We start from the raw sequence: 23,329 nt of genomic DNA, 5'->3' as shown, positions 1-23,329 counted from the left end.
CTAATCTATTAATCTAAGATGGTTTGTTATTTGCAGTTGATGTTTGAAGTCTGTTGCATAGAGGTTATATATAGGAGAAGGGATTTGTTTTTTTTTTTGTGGTGTAAGGTGTGCTCCAAAGCATGCTGGGTCACCAGAATTGTGGCATAAGTGGGCAAAATCATTGCTTAAAAAAGTCAGCTGATTAATAATTTACCACAACAACCTACTTTGACGGTTATAAATATGGATTTTTGTTTCAGTTTGTATTAGAGGCTGTCTGGGAATGTCAGTAGGTTGGTTTACGTTTGCTTCTTCCTCTCCCCTCAGCTTAAGGCGGTCAGCCTGTTCTAGTTTCCTCTGTGGTTTGCTTCCAGCCACGCTGGTGAGCATATTTGCATTTCTCAATGGGATAGGAGATTGCGGGGTGGGTGTAGTCAGTCTCTTCCACTCCGCAGCCTGTACCCTCTCCCTGGCCATATGTGTTCTTCCACCAAAGCGGGTGCTTTTGTGAAGCCTACTGCACAGCCCAACCCAGCTACCATGGAAACACAGCACTGTTGGTTGGTCCTTCCCCGACCAATCGGCTGTCTTCCCCACAGCAGACACGTGGCATTGACGGACGCGGAAGGATTGTGGAGAAATCGGTGCATAAGCAGACATTAATATTCGCCCAGCTCAAATCCGGGTACAATTGTGCGAAAATGCCTCCGAACATGGCAGACACAGCACAGAGCCACATGCATCCTATCGCCCCACTGCCTGGTTTCCATGGAAACCACTGGCTCACTGGCAGCTTTTGGGCTGTCGTAGTATGTGTGACACCTGAAGGGAACAAGGGCTCTCCTCTGGATTACTGTTACCTGAACAAGGCAGTGTTAACAAAGGATTTGGAGTGGGTGCTGTGTCTTCATACAGATGAGATTTGTATTTAGATGCGCAAAGAGAATACTGAAGACTATTAATCCATATTAAGCAAGACTGAACAGTCCTGAAACACGCATGCTTGAATAGTCCTGCAGGACATGCTCTTTTCTCCTGATTCACTGTAATCAGTTCTGCTGTTGTTTAAATGCTCGTTTGTTATCGTTATGACTTGTCACCCTTGAGATATACAGTGTAATGTCTGGGACGAAGACTTGTCCGAAACATACCGAAGCCTTGAAATACTGGGACTATGTATAAAAAGTGTTGTAATTTCTATATGGTGAAATGGAAATGTATGCAAATAACTTTGTATTAAAGTCTGGAATGTGCACTTTCATCATATCTGAATTGTTTGATTTGAAATTTTACACTGTGGAGCAGAGGGGTACATTGAGGAAAAATGAGTCTTTGTCCCAAACATTATGGAGGGCACTGTATAAGTAAAGACTTAATAGAATCCAATAGCACTGTGAACGTGACATGATCAATTATGATGGATGATAAACTGAAATATATGAACAGTGCCTGAAATGAAAATCTCACGAAGACTGACTGATAGCAAACTGTATGGCTTTCTGGGTTGGTAAAAAAGCAATGTGTGTTATTGTATCAAACTGAATTTCCAGTTCAAATAACAGGTGCTTCTTGATGTTTTGTGACAAAACATGTTAGTTAAAATGGCTAAATTTGAACCACAAGTAGAAAAGGTCCTGCAAAGATGAGACGAAAGGCCCTTTTCCGGCTGTCCGTGAAGAGCCTGCACAGTACTGCTCCTGGGGGGGGGCACTGTATTTTAATGTTCGAAGTTGTGCCGCACAGGTGCCCCTTCCCGGTGTCACCGTCTAGCAGGGCAGGTTTTGGCACATGTCAGAAAGGGCAGCCTCCGCGTGCCAGCCTGCGTTCCCGCGCTTGACAGCACCCTGGGACTGAAGGTGCCAGCCGGCGAGCACAGCTTGTAGCTGCCCCCTCCCGCCGCGCCCGTGGAAGGGCTGGGTCTCCGCCAGCGCGTGCCGCAGCCCAGACACAAAGGAAGTGGTGCTCCGGTCCCCACGTGTCGCTAGGGACAGGCAGCGCCCACGCAGGGGGAAACTGTAGCCGGCGCCTACGCCGTGTCGGCGGCTGCCACTGCGTCCTGCGAGGGAGAGAGCAGAGGGAGGCAGAGAGCAGAGGGAGGCAGAGAGCAGAGGGAGGCAGAGAGCAGAGGGAGGCAGAGAGCAGAGGGAGGCAGAGAGCAGAGGGAGGCAGAGAGCAGAGGGAGGCAGAGAGCAGAGGGAGGCAGAGAGCAGAGGGAGGCAGAGAGCAGAGGGAGGCAGAGAGCAGAGGGAGGCAGAGAGCAGAGGGAGGCAGAGAGCAGAGGGAGGGAGAGAGCAGAGGGAGGGAGAGAGCAGAGGGAGGGAGAGAGCAGAGGGAGGGAGAGAGCAGAGGGAGGCTGCCAGCCTGCGGCTTATCTCCAGGGACAGCCCTTTAGCGCCACCGGCTCATCCTGTCCCCTGTGAAGATAATGCCCCCCTTATACATTTAAGTGGGTATTTCCTGCCCCACCCTATGAACTAGTAGAGTGAGGTCATGTGCAGCTGGGAAAGGTGGATCCGAGGCAGGAGACGCTCTGCCAGGCTTGGCTTCACACTGCAAGATCTGAGTGCTTTGCACGTCAGCGTTAGAGTTTCATCGCACAGATTTATATACCTGTTATACTGAAAATGTTACTTGTGTGTGTGTGTGTGTGTGTGTGGATTTGGATCTTCTTAGCAGAAGTGGCCTTTGTCTTTCTTTAGATGAGTTTTCACCAAATTTGGAAGTCTTGCTTGGTCATGGGTTTATTTTTATTCCCTGACAAAATGACTCAGGAATTGTGTGTGAATATGGCCCTTATGTTGAGGAAGGCCTGTGATTTTTAGAAGCAGGGTGGGGGAGAGCGCTTGAATGTGACATGAAATAATAACGAAGGCAAGCCGGAGGTGGTATTCATCCCGTGCCTGTTGGCCGTACATGTGTATGACAATTCATTGTCTGAGAAGGACTCAGACCTTTCGTTTCTATTTGTGCATGTTTAGTTAATATGAAGCAAGTGTGCAACATTAATCACACTCAAATGATGCTCTGCTTATTTCACGGCAAAATTTATTGTTTAATTCATTAACGAGATCCGTTTTGAAGAATAATGTGTGAAGTTAGTTAATGCTTGCCTTTAATTTTGGACACATTATTCCTGGGTTTCCAGTAGACTGTTAATCTTTGAGTTTTATCGCTTAGTTACCCTTTTATGCCACCTGACTGTAAGGCACTGTGGGCCTGTGGGGGGGGAGGGGGGGGGGCATATCTGCATGGCAGGAATGATAAGCATGAATTTGTCCTTTTGTCAGTATTGTTGCTGTTGAATGAATGTGTACATGTTTGATAATCTGCATTATGCTGGATGAGCTGTACCTCTGGTCTGTTAAAACATGGCAGGTTCCTGACCAAGAAATAATATTTTAATGGCTGGTTGTGCTTGTTTTTGCTTAATCATTTGCTTTGACCTTACACTGTAAAACATTATGTATAATTTCAAACTACTGTCAAAATCAAAGAATTAAATTGAATAGTGTTTCTTTTGCTTATGATGGTGTGTGCTTCAAAACTGCTATTGTCACAACAAATAAATACAAATTTTAAGAATGGTTGGTGACATGGTGCTCCCTACAAAATGCTCTCTGTAATAGGAGAGGAAAACAATGTTAAATGTCATTGTAGTAAAAGAGTTGTTTTGTGCACCTAGTTTGGTATGAGATGCAGGAGGTGTTCCTGCTAAATTTAAAATGGTGGTTTTTCAGGCAGGGCTCTGGGACTCTTTCATGCTCTGGAAGGTTAAACTGCTGCAGTTAACACCATTGGCTAATTCTGTACAACACGTTTTTTTCTGAGCTTTTTCTGAGACTACGAACCATTGAGCGCTGCACAGGAAAAGATTAGAGTGCTGTTTACGTAATGGCACCACTGCATTTGCGTCTTCCTCACTGCACGTAGTTTAATGATGCGTTGGGTGGAGTTATAGTAACAGCATGTTCAGTAAAAACTAAAAAATGTAAGCAATTTTCAGAGTACTTCTTTCACTCTTCACATTGCTTACGTCACAGTACAGGTGAACTGTTATGTAGCCAATTATAATAATCTTTAATATTCAACAGCCTGTCAAACTACAATTGTACAGCTAGCATTATTAATGTAATACTGTGCAATTGCTAATATTCAAAGACTTGTGAACTAAGTGCGGATGTAGAAGAAATGAACCCCATGGCGCTGTCAAGAACAGAGGACCTCATCTGTCCGAACTCATGTTCCACTTACGTGTGATATTATTCACAATTCAAGCCTCTGACTGATGCATTCTGAGCCACTGATTCTGAGCCACGTCTGGTTTTTACTGGGGAAAAGTCCACTAACCACGAAGTACTTGTCATCTGTCACATCCACGAGAAGAGAAGTGTCACGTACAGTAACGCATTTTAGTCATGTGCTTTTATCCATTGTAGAGTTAATTCTCCACCAGTAGCTGGAAAATATCTGGTTTAAAATTTGCCGTGTGTCGTGCAGTGCTTGGCACCTGTTAGGTTTGTAAATGTGCCATTGTCCGTTTCCTGTGTGGTCCTGCTATGAGGACGGTCCACTTGTACGCTGTAATGTAATGCTGCTTTGCAAAGTGTTGCTTATATGTAATTTGTACCTTACTAAAACTAGATTCCTCTTCACTTGTTCTGTTAGTCACAATAATCCTGGCCAAAGAATTATTTTATATTTTAGAGGATAGCGGCTGCATCTTGTACCTGGGTCTTCGCCCCCCAACGGTGAGGGTCACCAGTCACTCGTAGGGATGCCCGTAGCCGGCATGGTTAACGAATCGGCAATTGCGGGTGGCTTTGCTGCTTGTAGAAACGCCTGCCATTTGATCTGTGATGCTCAGGGATTTCACATCCTGCAGCAGTTATCATTGAGAGCTAAGCTGATGAACTGTGGAATGAGGGATCGTGCTTTATATTCTGAGGAGGGACCTGTCTTGTTGCTGGCTCACTGTTCCGTGATGCACCCTATTTCTGTACCATGCATCTATGCTATGTCTGATGGTGAAAGCTTAGCCTCTGGGGACCTTTTGGTTCTTTTTTTCAGTTGTTGGTTTGACTGTCTTCCCTGGACAGAGTGCCCACATGGCCATGATCGACGCCCTCATGATGGCCTACACTGTGGAGATGATCAGCATCGAGAAGGTGGTGGCCAGTGTGAAACGCTTCTCTACCTTCAGTGCCTCCAAGGAGCTTCCCTTCGACCTGGAGGATGCCATGGTCTTCTGGATCAACAAGGTGTGTACCTCATGACAAGGATGAGTCCAGAAGATTTTAAAATAAACTATCCGTGTAGCAGATGGCATTGAGGTTCAACACGTTGGAGGTTGTTGGCCAAATTGCTGGATGGCTCTGTTGTTGCACCCTTCAGAAAGTTACTGTGTTTGAATGGCTTTAGCAAAATATCCTGTTGAAATCGTAGATAAGCAGCATCCAGATAAGGCAAATGCAAATGCATAGCGCAGCAGATAGCATATTGGTTAAGAACCTGGATTGGTATCCTGAGGTTTGGCAGAGTGTCATATTAAGCACTGCTTAAGCCACCATGTGCACGGTACCTACCTAAAATTTCTTCAGTGAAATGGGTAGAAATCTTGTAATAGCATCACGTTTCTGAATGGGATGTCGATGTTAGGTAATAAAAAATGAATAGGCTTTGGGACTCTGTAGGTAGATAGTATTAATCCAATCCTCATTCCTGACTTATTATTCCACACTCGTGTCCTCGGTAAGGCAATCCCACCCCCCCATACTTGTTCTGCCATTACCTTTCTTATCAATAACAAAGAGGTGTTGACTCTGAGGCCACACTGCCGTCGCCCTAGTGCACTCTCTCCATTTTATTCAGTGAGTTGCCCCTGGGGAGCCCTGTGCTTACCCTGCACTGCTGTTTTGTAACACAGTGGCTCACGTTTCCCCACATTTCCATGACTGTCCAGCCATCTTCCAACTCTGCCGGCTCAGGATTGGCTGGTGACTCAGCAACATTTGGAATCTTGTAACCACTCTCTCTCTCGCTTGCTGTCTCTCTCTCGTTTGCTGTCTCTCTCTCGCTCGCTGTCTCTCTCTCGCTCTCTCTTGCTCTCTCTCGCTCGCTGTCTCTCTCTCGCTCGCTGTCTCCATGCTAACAGTACGTCGTGGATGAAGTTTGCCCCTCAGCAACCTAATTAACTATTAACATGAGCTCTCTGAGCTTCTGGAAGGAGCGGGTTGGGGTGTTGCGGTTACGTGCCTTCAGGGCCCGACCGCTGCAGAGATCCTAGGCCACTTTATGCAGGGGAACCTTTCTTTCATCGCAGGTGAACCTGAAGATGAGGGAGATCACAGAGAAGGAGCTCAAACTGAAGCAGCACCTCTTGGAGTCTCCCAGTCACCAGAAGGTACCCGCCGCTTGCCCTTGTTTTGCTTATCGTGTGACATGTTTGGCCTGGGTGAGGCGCTCCAGGCCTGTTTGACATTGGCCAACTGCTTTGATGTTTACTGGTGATTGAAACTCACAGAAGCTACCAGCTCGCCTGTTCTTTATATGGCGCATACTGTCATTTAGATGCTCACAGCTCATTCCTAATGGTTTTCTTGACTGATTCAGATATAGCAAAGGTGCTGCCTGACATTGCAGTCTCATGCATGACCATGATTTATTTTTTTTTGTCACTCCATTGAATAATATATAGTTTCACAGAACCCGTAATTTGTATGAGTGGCTTTGCAAAAAAAAAAAAATCAGTGCCATTGACCAGTCAAATGCCTTTGACAACACGTCTCCCTTTATATGCTTTTATTAGCACGAAGTCCTTTATTTTCCCTTACATTTTAATCCTTAACTGCATGTTCCCAGTTCTCATTTGGAATCCCAGCAGAATTCCACAGACGCGGATTGTGCTTTCAGATTTATCTGCTGAGTTCCTGTTTAACACTGTTGACCTTCTCGCTAACCCGGAAACCGATCTGCTCCCATCTGTTTGCATCTGACCTTTGACCTTTCTGCTGCTCTTCCTGTCTGTCTCCTCCTAATCTCCCTCCCTGCTACTTGGATAGTCTCCCTCCAAATGGTATTGGAAGCTAGTACCTGTAAGTTGACTGCAAGCTCTTCTCTTCCTGTTTTAAAGGCATTTCCCACTGTGCAGTTTGTCCATCAATGCATGCAATCCCTTGTGCCCGCCCTCCCACCCCCACTCTGCTCTGCAGGGTACTGAGAGATGGCATGGATGCCCATATCTCAGGCTGCCCATGGGTATCTGCCTCCTGTTGTGGCAGTTGGTGATTTTCCCCTTAGAGTGATAGAAGGCTGTCGCCGCTGTTAGGTGGCGTGTTTTTATCGAGTTTTACCTGGACGGCCTGAGCCATGTTTCTCTGCCACCTAAAGCCCTGTCAGGTGGGGAAGCGGCTGGGATACCCGCAGCTCCAGGCGCACCTGTCACCTGTCACCGCTTCTGCCATGCTGAGCCTGGCTCCCGCATAACCTGCCCTGTCATTAGTGCTGACATACTGTCACCCTGACTGTCCCCCATCAGCCCGCTCATGCACGCGCTGGCCCATTGCATGCTGGGGCCCCCAGAGCGCGCTTGCTCAGTACCGTACATCCTCATTTAGCCTCTTATCCTCCCCCCGTGGCCCTGTGCCCCCCCACCTCCCTGCTTACAGATTAACTCCCCTACACTCCTGTCCTCCTTCACTGAGCCCTTCAGTAGATCAGGGTGATGTAACCTTGGATGGAGGTCACCATGTTGCGATCTGTGAAGGTGACCCAGAGTGTGGTCACTCTGTGCTGGAGAGTTTAAAACAAAGGGTTCGTAAAGTCTGGACCTAACTGCAAGCCAATCCCAACCTAGCCGGTAATGCCCCATATGAATCAGCATGGTTAACGCAAATGGGGTTAACATGTCTGAAGTACAAAAAATACAACGAAGAACCACCAAACTTTGCACCATCTCGTCATGACCCCCCCCCCCCCCAATGACAGGGAGTCGAAACGATCAATGAACATTAAACCAGTCTTTAAATTCCCATTGTTATATGTAGGTGTCTATATTTTTTAGTTGTTATATGTAGGTGTCTATATTTTTTATGTAGGTGGCTTAAGTTTTTAATTCATTAGTGTTTATGAAATGATGATGAAAATTCAGACCTCTGACTCTGATGTAGACCTTGGATCAAAAGGTTTGAGAACCCCTGGTTTAGAGAGAGCCCCAACAAAAGGCATGAAAACCAATAGCAAAGGTGCATAACACTATGTTACTAAGCGCTAATTGGTACAGCTTTTGGTGTCAGTAGCTGTGCAGCTATTGTAATATTCCTCTTGTTCTTAAAATATTTCATTAAAATATTTGATTAATTTATTAATAAATTATTTCATTAATTTCCATTAAATGCTGCTGATGGCTGATACAAGAACCATCACTACACTGAAGCCATAATGTTACCCCCAAACCCAAATTTCAGTTTGGATAATTTTCGTCTTGACGACATGATTTTTATCACGGTATAGCTGCCGTCATGCGACCTGGGCTGACACTCCCTCCGGCGCTGCCACACCATGTGCTTTGTGTTCCCTGTCCTGTACTGGGGGGGGCGCTCCTCCTGGGGGCGCTGTGCTGCACCGCGCTCCCCCTGCTGCCTGTAGGCTGTAGAGTAAGAGTGTGAGGCGTCCTGATTATGCCAAGTTCAGTGTCCCGGGGTCGAAGGGAGGGGTTTGTGTTACTTCCTTAATCAGTCAGCCTTCATCATATGACATTAACACATTGATCTATTTTTTCCTCATTTTCAGTCTCAGGCCTTACAGCCATTAGGTTTAGGGGCACTGTGTGTCATCGCAAGGTTGCTGGTTCGAGCTTTATTGTTGTTTGTTGTTGGTCGTCGTCGTCGTTGTTGTTGTGACTGTTATCAGCATGAAATACACACCTTTACACTGCTCCATACAGCCTCTGCAGGTTTGCATATTCCAATGTTTAGTCTGTTTATCCATGACATGCCCCTTAACAAAAGGCATGTACAGTAAAACAGGTACTTCAGAAATCTGTGCACCTTGCTGCTTAATAGAAAGCATTGGTTTTAATTAATGTGGTGATGTCATACAATGAAGACTGTGATTGGTTAAAGTGAAATGCAAGCCCCTCCCTTGTTGACCCAGGGACACTTTGAACTCTGGAAAATCAGGACATGCCAGTCAGCTTCCCCCAGAATCACATCCCCTCCAGCTCCCCTAACAAATCCGAAGGTCACATGCCTCTCATCAGTGTTTTCTGACACTCATATCCCATCTATAACTCTCACATCCTGTTACATTTAGTGGTGTTTCTTTAATTATATATGAAGCAGATAGATGCAGCTTTGCCACAGAATGTTCTGGCCTGAGTGAGATTTAGCTGTGTAGAGGTTCTGTGGGCCGGCACCGGTATTCACTGCAGTCTCTGGGAAAGAAAACAGGAGCGCTGAGTGACTGGAAGGCAGATGAGGCGGGCTGGTCGCTGTTGGTCGGCCCACGTCCACCAAGCGCTCGCGTCTGCCGGGTGACTGTCCGCACGCGCTGGGAGCCCGGCCCCCGACGTCCGACTGCCAGGTGACTGTCCGCACGCGCTGGGAGCCCGGCCCCCGACGTCCGACTGCCGGGTGACTGTCCGCACGCGTTGGGAGCCCGGCCCCCGACGTCCGACTGCCAGGTGACTGTCCGCACGCGCTGGGAGCCCGGCCCCCGACGTCCGACTGCCGGGTGACTGTCCGCACGCGTTGGGAGCCCGGCCCCCGACATCCGACTGCCGGGTGACTGTCCGCACGCGCTGGGAGCCCGGCCCCCGACGTCCGACTGCCGGGTGACTGTCCGCACGCGCTGGGAGCCCGGCCCCCGACGTCCGACTGCCGGGTGACTGTCCTCACGCGCTGGGAGCCCGGCCCCCAACGTTCGACTGCCGGGTGACTGTCCTCACGCGCTGGGAGCCCGGCCCCCGACGTTTGACTGCCGGGTGACTGTCCGCACGCGCTGGGAGCTCGGCCACCAGCGTCCAACTGCTGCCCATAAGCTCGTGCTGTTAGTGCTCGCAGGAATCTGTGGCTTAGTTGGTCCTGCAGCCACACTTTCAGGGAAGAAGGAAGGGGACACTAAGGACTGTTCTCTGGACTTCCACGCTATTTAATTGGAAGGTTGAGAGGAAGTGGTCAGGAGTGCAGGATGGAGGGAGAGACTAACCCACTGAGGGAGGGTATGGCTGCCCAGAGGGCGTGCTGTGCTGAAAACCGCATTCAGAGTGCCACCGCTGCAGAATGAGGCCGCCAACCTGGATGCATAGCCAAGTGCTGCCATCGTCACAGGAACTGGCCCATTCCAGTAAAGCCAGGCTTGTCTGATCCAGTTCTATTCCCGCTCTTAGGTGCGGTATCGCAGGGACCACCTCTCTGGCCGGCAGTTACCCTACTTCCCCCTGCTGGAGGACCTGATGAAGGATGTGTGCGATTGCGGAGCCCTGCTGGCTGTGGTCCATTACTACTGCCCCGACCATATGAAGCTAGATGGTAGGCATCGATTAATGCATGCATGGCATCCCTGCCCCAAGACATTTGGAACAGTAGGTGTAGTTTTGTGTGTGTGTGTGAATGACATTCTGGTCTTGAGTATCCCGTTCGATTGGATCTTGTGTAACCTGAAACGCTGATATATCTGCTATCTGTCTCTCAGATGTCTGCTTAAAGGAGGTGACCTCGATTGCCGACAGCTTGTACAACATCCAGCTCCTGAAGGAGTTTGCCAACGAGTATCTTAACAAGGGCTTCTACCTTACCATCGAGGACATGCTCTACGCTCCACTTGTGCTCAAGGTTCCATCACCTGCTTTCATTCATTAAAACTTAATTATCCAGTCTAGTACAACACAGACGATTTTACATGAAAGAAGCTCCCAAGACCCCGGAGCGCATATACAATAATCCCACTTGGTCATAAAGATCGCACTGGTGCTGTTCGTCGTCAGTCTTTAAAACCGTTCAGCTGAACCCAGGTTCTCGTTCCAGCAAAACGTCATGGTCTTCATTGCTGAGCTCTTCTGGTGGTTTGAGGTTGTCAAGCCTGATTTCGTCCAACCCCGGGACTTGCAGGAGATCAAAGACGGTAGGTTTGTCTGGCCCACGCCAGGAGTGACGCAGGTGTCCTGATACGCTTTCCTTTGCTTGTCTATGTCAAGCAGCTTAACCTGAATTACAAGTCGGCTTTGTTTAATTGTCCTCCGTTGGTTGTGGCGTTTTCAGTACCTTTACACTGTGGAGTGAGGCAGTCTTTTAAATATTTTTATGGTAATCTGTTTGTTGTTCTGTAAAAATTTCTTAAATTTTAGCACTTCAAGCAATTACAATTTTTCACTTTCTCTTTTGTGGCTGGCCGTATTGACCTTGTATTTTATTATGGCATAGGAATAGGCTGGTATTTGATGGTTATTGTTTGATCTATTTGCCTGACATGTTGTCGCTCAACATGCAGCGAGAGCGATCCTGCAGCCCAAGGGGACCCGCCACCCTGTCCCCATCTCTAACGCCACCAAGCGCAGCTTCCTGGTATCGCCTGGAGCACCTGACACTGTGCAGCACACGGATGCCAGTTGCAGGTACTACCAGCATCCTGAAGAGTCTCAGTCTGTGTCTTCCTGTCCCGGACTGACTGTGGCATCTTGCAGCCTTGTATTGTAGCATTAATTTTTTGTAACTTTTGTTCTGTTTGTTTTCTTATATGAATTGGACCAAATCTGACATTGTGTACTGAGTCACACTGTGGTTTTCACCAAGAAACAAATGGAAAAAATGTTATATAAGCAAGAATCAACACTAGCTGTTAAGTGTGTACATATTTTAGTTACACAAATATTCAAGAAATATCCCACTTTTGTTGGAAGCTGAAAACTCATCCTCTACCAAATGCCCATAACAGGACACATTTAACTGACACTAATATCTACCTGGTCTGGGGCCTAGTTCCCAGGTGATTTGATAATTTCCTATTACATGTGCATTGGGTCTGTCCAGGTCTATACAATCATATTTCAGAGAGAGCTGCTTGTTTGTCGTCATGCACAGGCAAGATTGAAATCTTTAGGCTAACCGGTTCTGGCCATAGCTATTAGCATGCTGCGCACTAAACGTGTTGGAGTGCTTTAACCTGTTGTTGAATTGATTACATATTTCAAGCAGTAATTTTTTTTTACCTCTTTGATCTGGTCATAATCCTCAGTAGTTCATCCCCAGTTCATTTCCCAGTATGGTCTGCTAATTGGATTCACTTTGAATAATGGAGGGAAATTCTTTTTCCTTTTCACCCTGCCGGTTCATCTTACAGTATGTTCTCAGCGTGCTCTTGGTTGTCTCTGTCTGACCGCAGTTAGATCAGAGCTGTGAGATGCTCTGTGTTGCTGCTGGCTGTGAAGGGGCAGAGCATATGTGTGTTTGTGTCGAATGGCCCCGTATCTGCGGTACCCATCATAAGCTGGGACACTCCTACCCATACAATATTTGTACTATTCTCTGCATTTTAGAATAATTATAAGGACATCAAAACTATAAAACATATAGAATTATGTTTGGGGGTGGGGGCAGCTCTGTGGGTTGGGTTGTTCGTTCAAATCCCTGGGTCAGCGGAGTGATCCCACCATTGGTCCCTTGAGCAAGGTCCTTAACCCCAACTGCCCCAGGGACTGGCTGACCCTACTGTCTCCGCTACACCAGTTTCATGAGGTGGCCTCCTGGGATGCTTTTCCAGCCGTCCTGAAGGAGATCCCACATATATGCTGAGCTCTCATTGGCCACCTTTCCTTCACTCTCTGGTCAAACTCCTCCCAAACCATTTCTACAGTGATTAGGTCAGGTGACCAGGTCATATTATGCGACACTTGCTCTCATTTGTAGGCGGTGTGTCCAAACTTTTCACTGGTACTGTATGTGTGCACTTGTGTTCTTCCTGCAGGTCAGCACCATCTGCATGTTTTCTGGTATCAGCCCTTTGTGTACATAGGTGTGCTCATCACACTGCTATTCTTTACATGATTTATAAGTAATGGAATCTTGGTCGTAATGGTAGATCATTTCCATCTGATTCAGTCCTGACCTGGAAATGTCTCTGAGCTCTGACTTGGCCAGTTTGTGGACCCACTTTACTTCTGAGTAAAATGATTATTCCCAAATGTTAGACAGGGAGTATGCATTGCAGTTTCTAAGAATGTAATACAGGACACCTGTTTGCAGAATCTCGCATCCTATTTAATTTATTTTGGGCTGGTATCGTACTGAAAAAGCTGTACCTTGAGCTTGCGTGTTCCACATTTGGCTGAGGTTCGGTTTTTCTTTGTAGCAATAAAGGGAGTCCTGCCCTAGGGGCTTCACATCCTCTGCTCCCCCTGAGACAGAGACAACAGAAATCCTTACAAGGAGAAGCAGCTTCCGGTAAGCATGGTCCAGTTGTCACTGCTGCCCTCTAGTGGTAGAAAAGCTGAACAAGAAATGCTTAAAGATTAAATTTTGGTATAACATTTAGGTTTAAAGGATTACTGACAGCGATTTTATGTTGTAAATTCTACTAAGCATATATAATCTGTTATGTAATTTGTTCCCCTCAAAGCTATTTATCTTATCTTCCTCTCTACCTGCCTTATGTATGAGGAAGGCTAAAAGGCCAACTTCCATATCAGTTGTTACTGCATTCATTCCTAGATCAGAGAAACCGCTCCAATTCTTTGACTCGAGTAGATGGCCATCCCAGGGGTTCAGTGATGGCCTGGGCTGAGAAGAAGCAGAGGTGAGGAGCGAACATCGGCCCAGTAAAACCCCAACTACCATGTAGTTATTTGTGCATTCTGTTACGCCTGTGGCTGATTTAACTTCAGCTAATAGTGAATAGCCTAGAAGTTCTGGACATGTCAAATCACCAAGGTCCTTTCTCGTATACCCTGGAGAAAGGGTACTGTATTGGGGAAAAAGATGTTAAATCTGATTGTAATTCACACCAGGTGTAATTTTGTTAAATACTGTTTATTGTGTGTGTGCTCATTATCAGGAAAAGACTTAGTGGGGAAATTCAATATTGATTGTATCATGTGCTGTTCTCGTTTGGAGCGAAAATTGCATTTAATTTCTCCTCTGTTTGCTCTCCTAGACCACTGTCACAGCCCACGCCTTTCGCCACGGACAGCGACGCTGATCTGGCCTCGGGCGACAGCGTCAGTTTGGCCCGTTCCATCAGTAAGGACAGCCTGGCTTCCAACGCCATCAACGTCACCCCCAGTCACCAGTTAGGTGGCCCAGTGTTTCATCTGGGGCCCCGTGGCATCAGCGGGCATAGCATGCTTGGACATGTGAATGTGAGGGATGATGAGGAAGAGGAGGAGCTGGTGGCCATCATCAAGTCTGAGAAAGGGCTTGATGCTGGCTGTGTCCCCAGCCAGGAGAACCTCGATATCCAGAATGTCTCCTCCAGGAGGAGGCCGCAGGAGATCCCCATTGAACCGCAACCTGATAGCTTTTATTTAGAACCACTGATGCCTGCTGTTTTGAAACCTGCAAAGGAGAAATCTATAAACCTCAACAAAGAGGAGGAATGTGGTGAAGTGAGGTCTCGCAGCTCCTCCAGGAGAGGCACTGAGGGACCCACACCTTCCACCCGGAGGAAAGTCCACTCATCTGGGTCTAACCATGACCTCAATCACACCTTCACTCCCATTTCTAGTACAGAGTTTCTTCCTGAACCTATGGAGCTGCCTACAGAGGGTGGCTCTGGTGCCTTCAAACCAGACGTCACCAGCAACATGGACCCCTCATCTCGCGGGCAGTCTTGCGGGTTCTTCCTTCATGCTTCCGACAAGGGTGACAGTACCCCCCTGGCCGGCCAAGTGAGGACTAGCCCCTTCTCTAACTCCTTGGCCTGGGAAATTAGCAAGGACTCAGAGTCTGAAGAGGAAGAGCAAGACACCGAGCTGTTCTTGGCGCGTGAGAAGTGCCTGGACAGGGAGGGAGGGGAGGCAGAAGAGGAAGAGTCGCTCAAACTGCAGGAGGACATGAATGTGAGGGAGCATGAGGACAAAGACGGGGCGAGCGGCCGCTCCAGTCCCTGTCTCAGCACCATATCTCAGGCCAGTAGCATCGGCAGCAGCAGCGCACGCATGACCAGCTTCGCCGAGCGCAGGCAGATGAAAGCCGGCGGTCACGATGCCCGCTCCAGCACCAGCAGCTCGCAGAAGACGACCCCCGACGGCTCTGAGAGCTTCCAGCTGCCACTGACTACCTGGAGGCAGAAGCGAGAGCAGAGCCCTACGCTGCAGGGCAGGGATGGTGCCAACCTGCTGGCCTCTGAGCTCGTGCAGCTCCACATGCAACTGGAAGAGAAGCGACGGGCCATCGAGACGCAGAAGAAGAAGATGGAGTCGCTGTCTGCCCGGCAGAGGCTCAAGCTGGGGAAGGCCGCCTTCCTAAACATTGTTAAGAAAGGCAAGAGTGATACCCTCCCTCAGCCCTTAAAGTCAGACCACTACTCTAAGGAAGACCAGAAAGTCAATGGCGAGAAAGAGGTCTCGTCGAAAGATGACTCTTGCGTGGAAGCACTGAGGGGGAAGGCTAGAGAGAGGAATGGGCAGGAAGGGAAGGCCAAGGTCCGATGGGCGATGGAACCTCCAACATCTCCCGGCTCCCTAGAGATGGACAACAAGATCAACAGTGCCCTGCTGCTGGACAACGGCAGCACAGAACCGGACCTGAATGAGTGTAACCGCTCCATCGAGATGCTGAACGAGGCCATCAGTGCCATCCAGCACCAAATGATGCAGCTGTCACTGCAACAGGATCTGCTAATGAAACAGAACGTTCAGTCACCCCCAGGAGCTCCACCAGCACCTCCACCGGGCCCGGCTCTTTCCCCAGGGCCCACCCCAACAGGCACCTTTGCCAACGGGAAGAGCAGTGTGGCTGAGCCCAAGATCCGCCCTGCCGTGCACTTTGTGGAGCCCATCTCCTCGTCTGGTTCTACTGTGGTCCGCAAACCCCCCAAGCTGAGCTCGGGCCGTGGTCCCAGGTCAAAACCCACCGAACTCAAACTGCCAAAGGAGAGTGGGAAGCAGGCCATGAGAGTTATCACCCCTACCCAGAATGTGGAGACCCTCCCTCACCTGAGGCAGTTCTCTGGGGGCCGGACCCCCAAGGGAGAATCAGAGGGCAGCAGCTCCGCTAGCACTGCACCTGTAGAGGCAGCCGCCTCTCTGGAGAGGGGCATCATCCGAAACATGACCTTCCGGCTCAATGATGAGGCTAACCAGCGAACTGCCATTCCCAGGGAGCCTAGTAATATCGAGGAGTGTCTCTCTGGCTCCCTGAAGGAACGAGACCTGAATCCCTCAGATGGTTCTGGGAAGGAGAATGTTCTGTCCGAGGACGTCTCCAAGAACAAAACTCACCTCATTGAGGTGGATCTGTCAGACCTCAAGGACCCAACAGAAGACACTGTCTCAGACATCCGGGATGTTACGGCTGATCTTTCTGATGGAGACCAGAAGTCTGTGCTGGGATTCTTCTTCAAGGTATACAGCCGTCCCTCGTTATCTGGGGGGTTGGTTCCTGGACCCCCCATAGATACCAAAATCTGTGGATGCTCAAGTCTGTCGTATAAAATGGTGTAGTGTTTGCATGTGAAATATACACAGCCTCTGGTGTACTTTACACTTACTTATAATGCCTAAGACAATATAAATACCATGTAAATAGTTATTCCTGAGTTACTGACTTACGGACAAAACTGTGATATTAGACATTCGGGTTAAATACAATAGTTCATAATAACGAATGCATGCACTACTTTGTGGCGCTTCAGAAAACATTGGGTAGCTTCAGCGGTTCAATGGCTTGAGGTACAGTACAGTACCTTATTTACTTTATTTTTACTGTATAATTTAAAGACAGAATGGATCTCATTCGTAGTCCTTTACTGTGTACCAATTACATAGTACACAGCAACAACGGAACATTTTCTTTCAACACTTAGATTGCTTTCATTCAACAACCTGAAACACAAAATATTTAAAATTCAAGAACATATAGATAATGGAATTATAAATAGGGAAAATATAAACAAGTTGGTTGAATCCGCAGATGCGGAACCCGTATATGGAGGCCGACTGTTTTGTTAAATGTCAAATACTCTATGGTGGGGAGCGACTAAATCACTTCACCTCAGCAGACTCTTTCCACTCCTGCTTTATATTTGCAAGGGTCATTTGCGGTGTTGCAGATTGAAGGGAATTTGCCTGCATGTCGTGTAGTTTTGTCTGAAAGCCGGTGTCTCTGCTTCCCAGGACGAGCAGAAGGCAGAGGACGAGATGGCGAAGAAGCGGGCGGCGTTTCTCCTGAAGCAGCAGCGCAAGGCTGAGGAGGCTCGGATACGCAAGCAGCAGCTGGAACTGGAGTCAGAGCTGAAACGGGACGAGGCCAGGTAGCGTGAGGGCCTCCGGCCGGCGGCAAGGCAGGGAGGGGCTTTGGAGAGACCAACCCAGGACGCCTCAGAGTCTCTCAGCCGTAAAGTTCCTGCATCATTTATAGAGAGTAATTCAAAAACAGGGAAAAGGAAAGACATGAAAGAGAACTCCAGATGACAGTGGAGGAGAGGAACCAAAAACTCCCAAGTAGGGAGAAAAAAAAGTTTTAGTTAAGGGTGTTTTCCAGGAGGAGTAAATCGGAGTGTGTGTCCCCCCCAGGCGAAAAGCAGAGGAAGACCGAATCAGGAAGGAGGAGGAGAAGGCCCGGAGGGAGCTGATCAAGCAGGAGTACCTGAGGCGGAAGCAGCAGGAGATGATTGAGGAGCAGGGCCTGGCCAAGCCCAAGAGCAGGCCTAAGAAGCAGCGGCCCAAGTCGGTGCACCGGGGAGAGTCCAGCAGCGATACCTACTCCAAGTGCTCCTCGACCCGTAAGCGGCCGCTCCGCTCCAGCACGGCGTGCGTCTGGGTGACCGCTAGCTGAATGTGCAGTTTCCTGATTACGTCAATATACGCTCTAACCTGCCGGAAGAATAGCTTAGCGCTGAAAGATTGACTGAATTACACATCTGTAACCTGCAGGACATGCTATTTCCTGTGATCCTGTGGTGTGCTTTTCCAGTTTGAGTTGCATTTTAATAGGGTCTAGCTGCAATATGCCCAAGCCATGTTAACGATCCGTATTTGTGCCGCTTTTGTGTTCCGGACTCCGCTGCTGAGTATTGCAGTCAATTCGTGCCTTTTCTGTGATAGGAAATGTTAGGCGGAGTATGTAATTAAGTGGAATATCGGTAAAGTGCGTGAGATGCCGAGAAACCTTAAATTTAAGTTTTAAGAGTCTCGCCATGATGTTAAGACAATAACTAAGTAGAAATGAGTCAGAAATGGTCTCAACATGTTGTCTAGCAGCAGGTGTGATGTGTTAATGGAAGCTGGCTTTGAACTGATTTTGTGTTTTTTCTTTTTTTTTTTGTACGACTTCCTCCGCAGCTGACAACCTGAGCAGTGCCCAGTCTGGCTCCAGTCTCTCACTGGCCTCTGCCGCCACCACAGAGGCTGAGAGTGTCAATTCCGGGGGGGGCGGCTCCCAGCGGTGAGGCTCTCGCTGTACCTTTCATCTGAAATAGACGCCTGTCTCACAGTACATGCTAACACTTCATTATGTTTGTCTGTTCATACCAAACCTTCCCCACTCCTATCATATTTCACAATGGCATTTCATCAATGACTCCTTGAGGGTGTTTACATGCTGCTGCTGCTACTATAACTGATTAACTTTGTATCTTTGATTTTCCGTAGGGTTCTGGGTGCACAGTAACATGCAATACAGATTTTGTCATGAAAGTTGCAAGCCGAATGTTTGTTGTGTATTATGGAATTATCATATTTTTTAAGGTTACATGGATTCATTTTTGGACATTTGGATTTATCTGTTTATGAAATTCTGTTGGAAAGTTGCTAAGAAACCAAAAACTCTGACCTTAAATGTAAAAATGCATTGTTTCACTAAATATGCATTTGGTACATTTCAGTATGGGTAACTTTTTTAGATGATATGAGGTCTTTTTTCAAATTACAACTTCAATTTGAGAAATGGGCCTGGGAACTGAATGGTGACTAATTTGATTGGAAATGCTTTCTGCACAGGAGAAACTTTATTCTTCTGAGAATCACAGCATTATCCCGTTCTGCTGAATGGCCATGCAGATGTTTTTGAAAACATGGATGTAATGGGATCAGTGATATCAGTAAATTAAGGGATGTGGACATGGCAGATGTGGAGTCCCTCACATTCCCCACTATTCAGTTCCCAGTACTCTAGTTTACACAAACTATCTTGAGACTAAACCAAATGGAGTCAGAAGAACCTCTTATCTGATTATAGGGGTGACTTTATTGACTCTTTCCCGGTGCTAAGTCGGAATGCCAGCCGCAACACGGAGCGGGATTGGGATAATGGATCCACGGCCTCCTCCATTACATCCGTGGCAGAGTACAGTGGTAAGTTGCAATGCTTGCTGAATGCTCAAGGACAGACATTATGTTATAATAGCTCTGCTACTTTAGGTTTGACAGCTTTGTTTAATGGCTTTAAAAGGCAATGGTGCTTTTGTTTGGAGTTGTATATTATAAATGGGAGTTTTTCTTTATATGTCCGTGTTGATATTTTCACTGCAGTATCATTCAGTTTTGCTGGAATCTCTTGTCCTGTAGGCCCCAAGCTGTTTAAGGAGCCCAGCGCTAAGTCCAACAAGCCGATAATCCACAATGCCATTGCTCACTGCTGCTTGGCTGGGAAGGTCAACGAGCCCCAGAAAAATTCCATCCTTGAGGTTTGCATGCATTCTGCTTTATCCCCTCGTCTTTGTATTTGTTTAAACCACCACATAGTTTTGTTGGCAAAGTCAGAGGACAGCACCTCAGTAAAAAGCTCTGTTATCTGTCTATGGGCTTCTCAGGTTTGACTGAAACACATGAATGATTAATGAAATAATTGCCTGTTGTAGGAGCTGGAGAAGTGCGAGTCGAACCACCTCATGATCCTGTTCCGCGATGGCGGCTGCCAGTTTCGGGCCCTATACTCCTTCTTCCCTGATACTGAAGAGATCCTCAAGCTCACCGGCACCGGACCCAAGTGCATCAACAAGAAGATGATTGACAAGCTCTACAAGTACAGCTCAGACCGCAAGCAGTTCACAGTCATCCCAGCAAAGACGGTGTCCGTCAGTGTGGACGCTCTCACCATCCACAATCACCTGTGGCAGGTCAAGAGGCCTGCGTCATCCAAGAGGAGCGTGAAATGAGGCTGCGGGGTGGAGCCCTGTTCAGTCCTCGCTCCTGGATAGCCCACATTGACATCCACGCTGTCGTGCTCTAGCCGAACCCGAGGAAGCCAGTCGTACGCAAAGGCCGTGGAGAACTCAGGAGCCCTGCTGTGACACGGAATCCTGTTTATCACCGGGTGAGCGCATGCGGTCTGGATCTTAATGTGATCTCTTCAGGGCTGCTGTTGCTTTCTCTCCAGCTTTTCTCAGCCAGGCCTCTGCATGTGGAGTTTTTTTTTTCTTTTTTTCTAACCAGTGACTTTTTAAAGAATTTGGCCGTAATCACGGGCTCATCTTAAACATGCAAGGATCTGAGATCTGGGCATCTACTTGGAAAGATGTTTGTTCCTGGTAATCTGGCATGCATCGATAACGACAGGAGAAGTCGTGACTGTCATCCTTCCAAAACTGTCCAAAAATATGCTGCTCCAAACTCTACTGAGAAGAGCCTGGACATATGTAGGTCATCAAGTGCTGTGGTACTGTCCTCTATGTATTCAACGCTTTCACCTACAACAGGAATTTTAATATGGTTTCTCCTTAATTTTATTTTGGTACGAAAGGGATGCGCAAGACCTATCGATGGTGGTTTGCTTTTTTCTATTTATATGTGGTATAAATATTTAAAGCAGGTGTTACGTGTTCATAACGTAAATCTAACGTTGTTAGAAGTAGCAATGTTTCTGCATTTGGCACAGTAGGAGAGGCACACAAACACATTTTTAATGCTTTTATCATGCAATGTAACCATAATCAACACTGACTGTCAAGCTACGGATTTTTTTTCCCCCTTTCTGAGGAACGTGCTCTGTTATGAGGAGTGTGTTACTGCTACTACTATTTTTTTTTTGGGTGACAGTATTTAATATATTCACAATGGCTAACTTGTTGGATTGCTGTTTGATTATACACTAATGCAAATGCTCAGACTCCCTCTCTGAAGGTGCATATGTCTCGAGACATGTTGTCCTCTCTCTCTCTCTCCCTCTCTCTCTGACATTCATGCAGATAGCTCGTGTGCTCAAGTGTGCCTCGGCATCCCATAATGTTACCCAGTGTCATTAATTTCTGGTCAGAGTAGAAAGGAAAATGGCCGACAAAAAGCAGTCTCTCAAAACAGTGGGTATTCAGGTTCTCTAACTGCTGGACTAACTGAGAGAGGCCTCCACTACCAAAAACATACAGGTCACCTCCAGAGTGAAGCAGCCCGGTCAGCCATTGCTACTGCTGTACTCGTATTTTCAAACATGTCAAAGAAAGGCTTTAGAATACTTGATAATATGATTTGCTGCATTTTGTAAATATATTTTGAAATATCCATTTTTGTACATAATGTTTGGTTTATGTTTACTGAAAGATTGGTATTAATATTGATCATGCTAGGATTTATTTCCTGTGACAGATACCATGCTTTCATGCTTGTGCTGTTTTTCTCGTTTCTTTAATATTATACTACCATATATTTATTTTAAAGAGAAGCACTGAAATTTAATAAACATTACAAGCAGGACACTGCTTCCTCTTTTGCTTTCCTTGTCTCGCTGCTGATTTTTTTTCAGTTGGCTCGTTATTCCTGATCCTTAAATTCTATCGGATCTGTTTTTACGATGACAGGTTTAGGACAGGTCCTTGGGAGGGGTGCTGTTCCATGAATACCATTAAGCATTAAGATGACTCAGCCACCAAATGCCTTTGCACCGTGAGAAATTGGAGCACACCATTTTTTTTCTTTTTAAAGTTTATTTTATGCATTTATAATTACAAACACTCCTACGAGAAAAATCTTCAGCACAGATTTCCGAGCTGTCGAGACTTGTCAGATTTCATTCGGAAAGTCACGTAAAGGAACAAAGACATGGAGAGACGTGACATGGAGGTGTTACATGTGAGGGTTGCAGGAGAGCAATAGTACCTTTGGGTTTGGCAAATTAATAATGTGGAAGGGAGATTCCCTTTCAGGGGTAAATGGAACAGAAGCCCCACCTTCTGGCCAAATAACTTCTCTTTCTAAAGCAGCTCAGAGCTGAGGTATGCCTGATATAAGCAGACTCTGCAGCAGCTGATGCAGGGGGGGGTCATTCCTCTGTCACACAGCCCATGTTCCTCTATTTTCATTTACCACCACTAAAGGGAAAGATATTTGTGCTTCAGATGACAATAATGTAAAATGCAGGGAAATGGCTCTCATGCACACTGGACCTCCAGTCCCATGATGAAGTATACAGCTATGTCACATGCGGTATATTTATTGAACTTTATTCTTTTTATTAATACGGTAGTGAAATATACATATGAGATGTGCATGCATTCTTGGTAAATATGATACGTATGCTTATTGAAGGGAAAAAAACTTTAGATGCATCATGAAATCAAGGAGATGACTATACTTTCCATTCCTTAATATAATTTAGCTATGTGTCCATTTCTACAAATTTAGTAGTCGTGGAAATGGTCAATATAATCCGGGCATGTGAGAAAATGATCTACAATGAACATGTGTAATCAGGGTGTTTCTAAGCAAACTGGCAAACTGATCAGGCACCTCGTTCATTTTTGTCCAGTTTTGGCAGCTGCCATCGTTTTGACTAAATCACGTGTGATTATACCCATTTCATGGAGAACAAAAGAGTTATTTGCTCCTTCATGCAACATATAGCAAAATATATTTCTGTTTTTAGTACAATTCGGAATTGTGGTATTTACAATGAATGACCCTATGGGATGAATTCTGTATGAAAAAGTTTAGGCTTAGTGGGTTCAAATGGATTTATCTATTATCTAGTGCCATTTGTTTGGCATAAAAGTCGCAATTTCTCATTTCACTCTAGGCGAACCGTTTGTGTTTTAAATAAAATGCACTGGAGTCAATAAACAATTAAACAACATTCTTATCACATGTGTGACAATGCCACCGAAAACAAATAAGTTGATTATAATGTAGGATAATTCATTCAGGTTAAATAAAGGAAAGATAAACTTTGCTTAAGCAGAAATGCAGAAGTGTTCTTCCGAAACCCGCATA

At 46.7% G+C, this 23,329-nt stretch overlaps 1 protein-coding gene across 3 annotated transcripts in view; it reads left to right on the top strand.

Moving 5' to 3' along the window:
* Positions 1–21,817, top strand: part of LOC111841851 (calmodulin-regulated spectrin-associated protein 1-B) — a 46,618-nt gene extending 24,801 nt beyond the window's left edge. The window contains exons 4-19 of one of the 3 annotated variants that reach the window (XM_023807943.2): positions 5,079–5,240; positions 6,302–6,382; positions 7,041–7,073; positions 10,367–10,508; positions 10,672–10,811; positions 11,004–11,100; positions 11,467–11,590; positions 13,324–13,415; positions 13,683–13,767; positions 14,125–16,534; positions 17,306–17,442; positions 17,705–17,913; positions 18,473–18,575; positions 19,401–19,483; positions 19,697–19,815; positions 19,990–21,817. In XM_023807943.2, coding sequence (XP_023663711.1) covers positions 5,079–5,240; positions 6,302–6,382; positions 7,041–7,073; positions 10,367–10,508; positions 10,672–10,811; positions 11,004–11,100; positions 11,467–11,590; positions 13,324–13,415; positions 13,683–13,767; positions 14,125–16,534; positions 17,306–17,442; positions 17,705–17,913; positions 18,473–18,575; positions 19,401–19,483; positions 19,697–19,815; positions 19,990–20,286 — 4,314 coding nt within the window. In that variant the 3' untranslated portion in view covers positions 20,287–21,817. Of the gene's footprint in view, positions 1–5,078; positions 5,241–6,301; positions 6,383–7,040; positions 7,074–10,366; positions 10,509–10,671; positions 10,812–11,003; positions 11,101–11,466; positions 11,591–13,323; positions 13,416–13,682; positions 13,768–14,124; positions 16,535–17,305; positions 17,443–17,704; positions 17,914–18,472; positions 18,576–19,367; positions 19,484–19,696; positions 19,816–19,989 lie in introns of all 3 variants that reach the window. The other 2 variants (XM_023807941.2, XM_023807942.2) reach the window with 2 other exon arrangements.
* The last annotated feature ends 1,512 nt before the right edge of the window (positions 21,818–23,329 follow it).

Source organism: Paramormyrops kingsleyae, chromosome 7 (assembly GCF_048594095.1).
Source record: "Paramormyrops kingsleyae isolate MSU_618 chromosome 7, PKINGS_0.4, whole genome shotgun sequence".
Taxonomy (NCBI): Eukaryota; Metazoa; Chordata; class Actinopteri; order Osteoglossiformes; family Mormyridae; genus Paramormyrops; species Paramormyrops kingsleyae.
The sequence above is the reverse complement of the archived record's forward strand: the minus strand, read 5'-3'. Positions and strand labels throughout refer to the sequence as shown.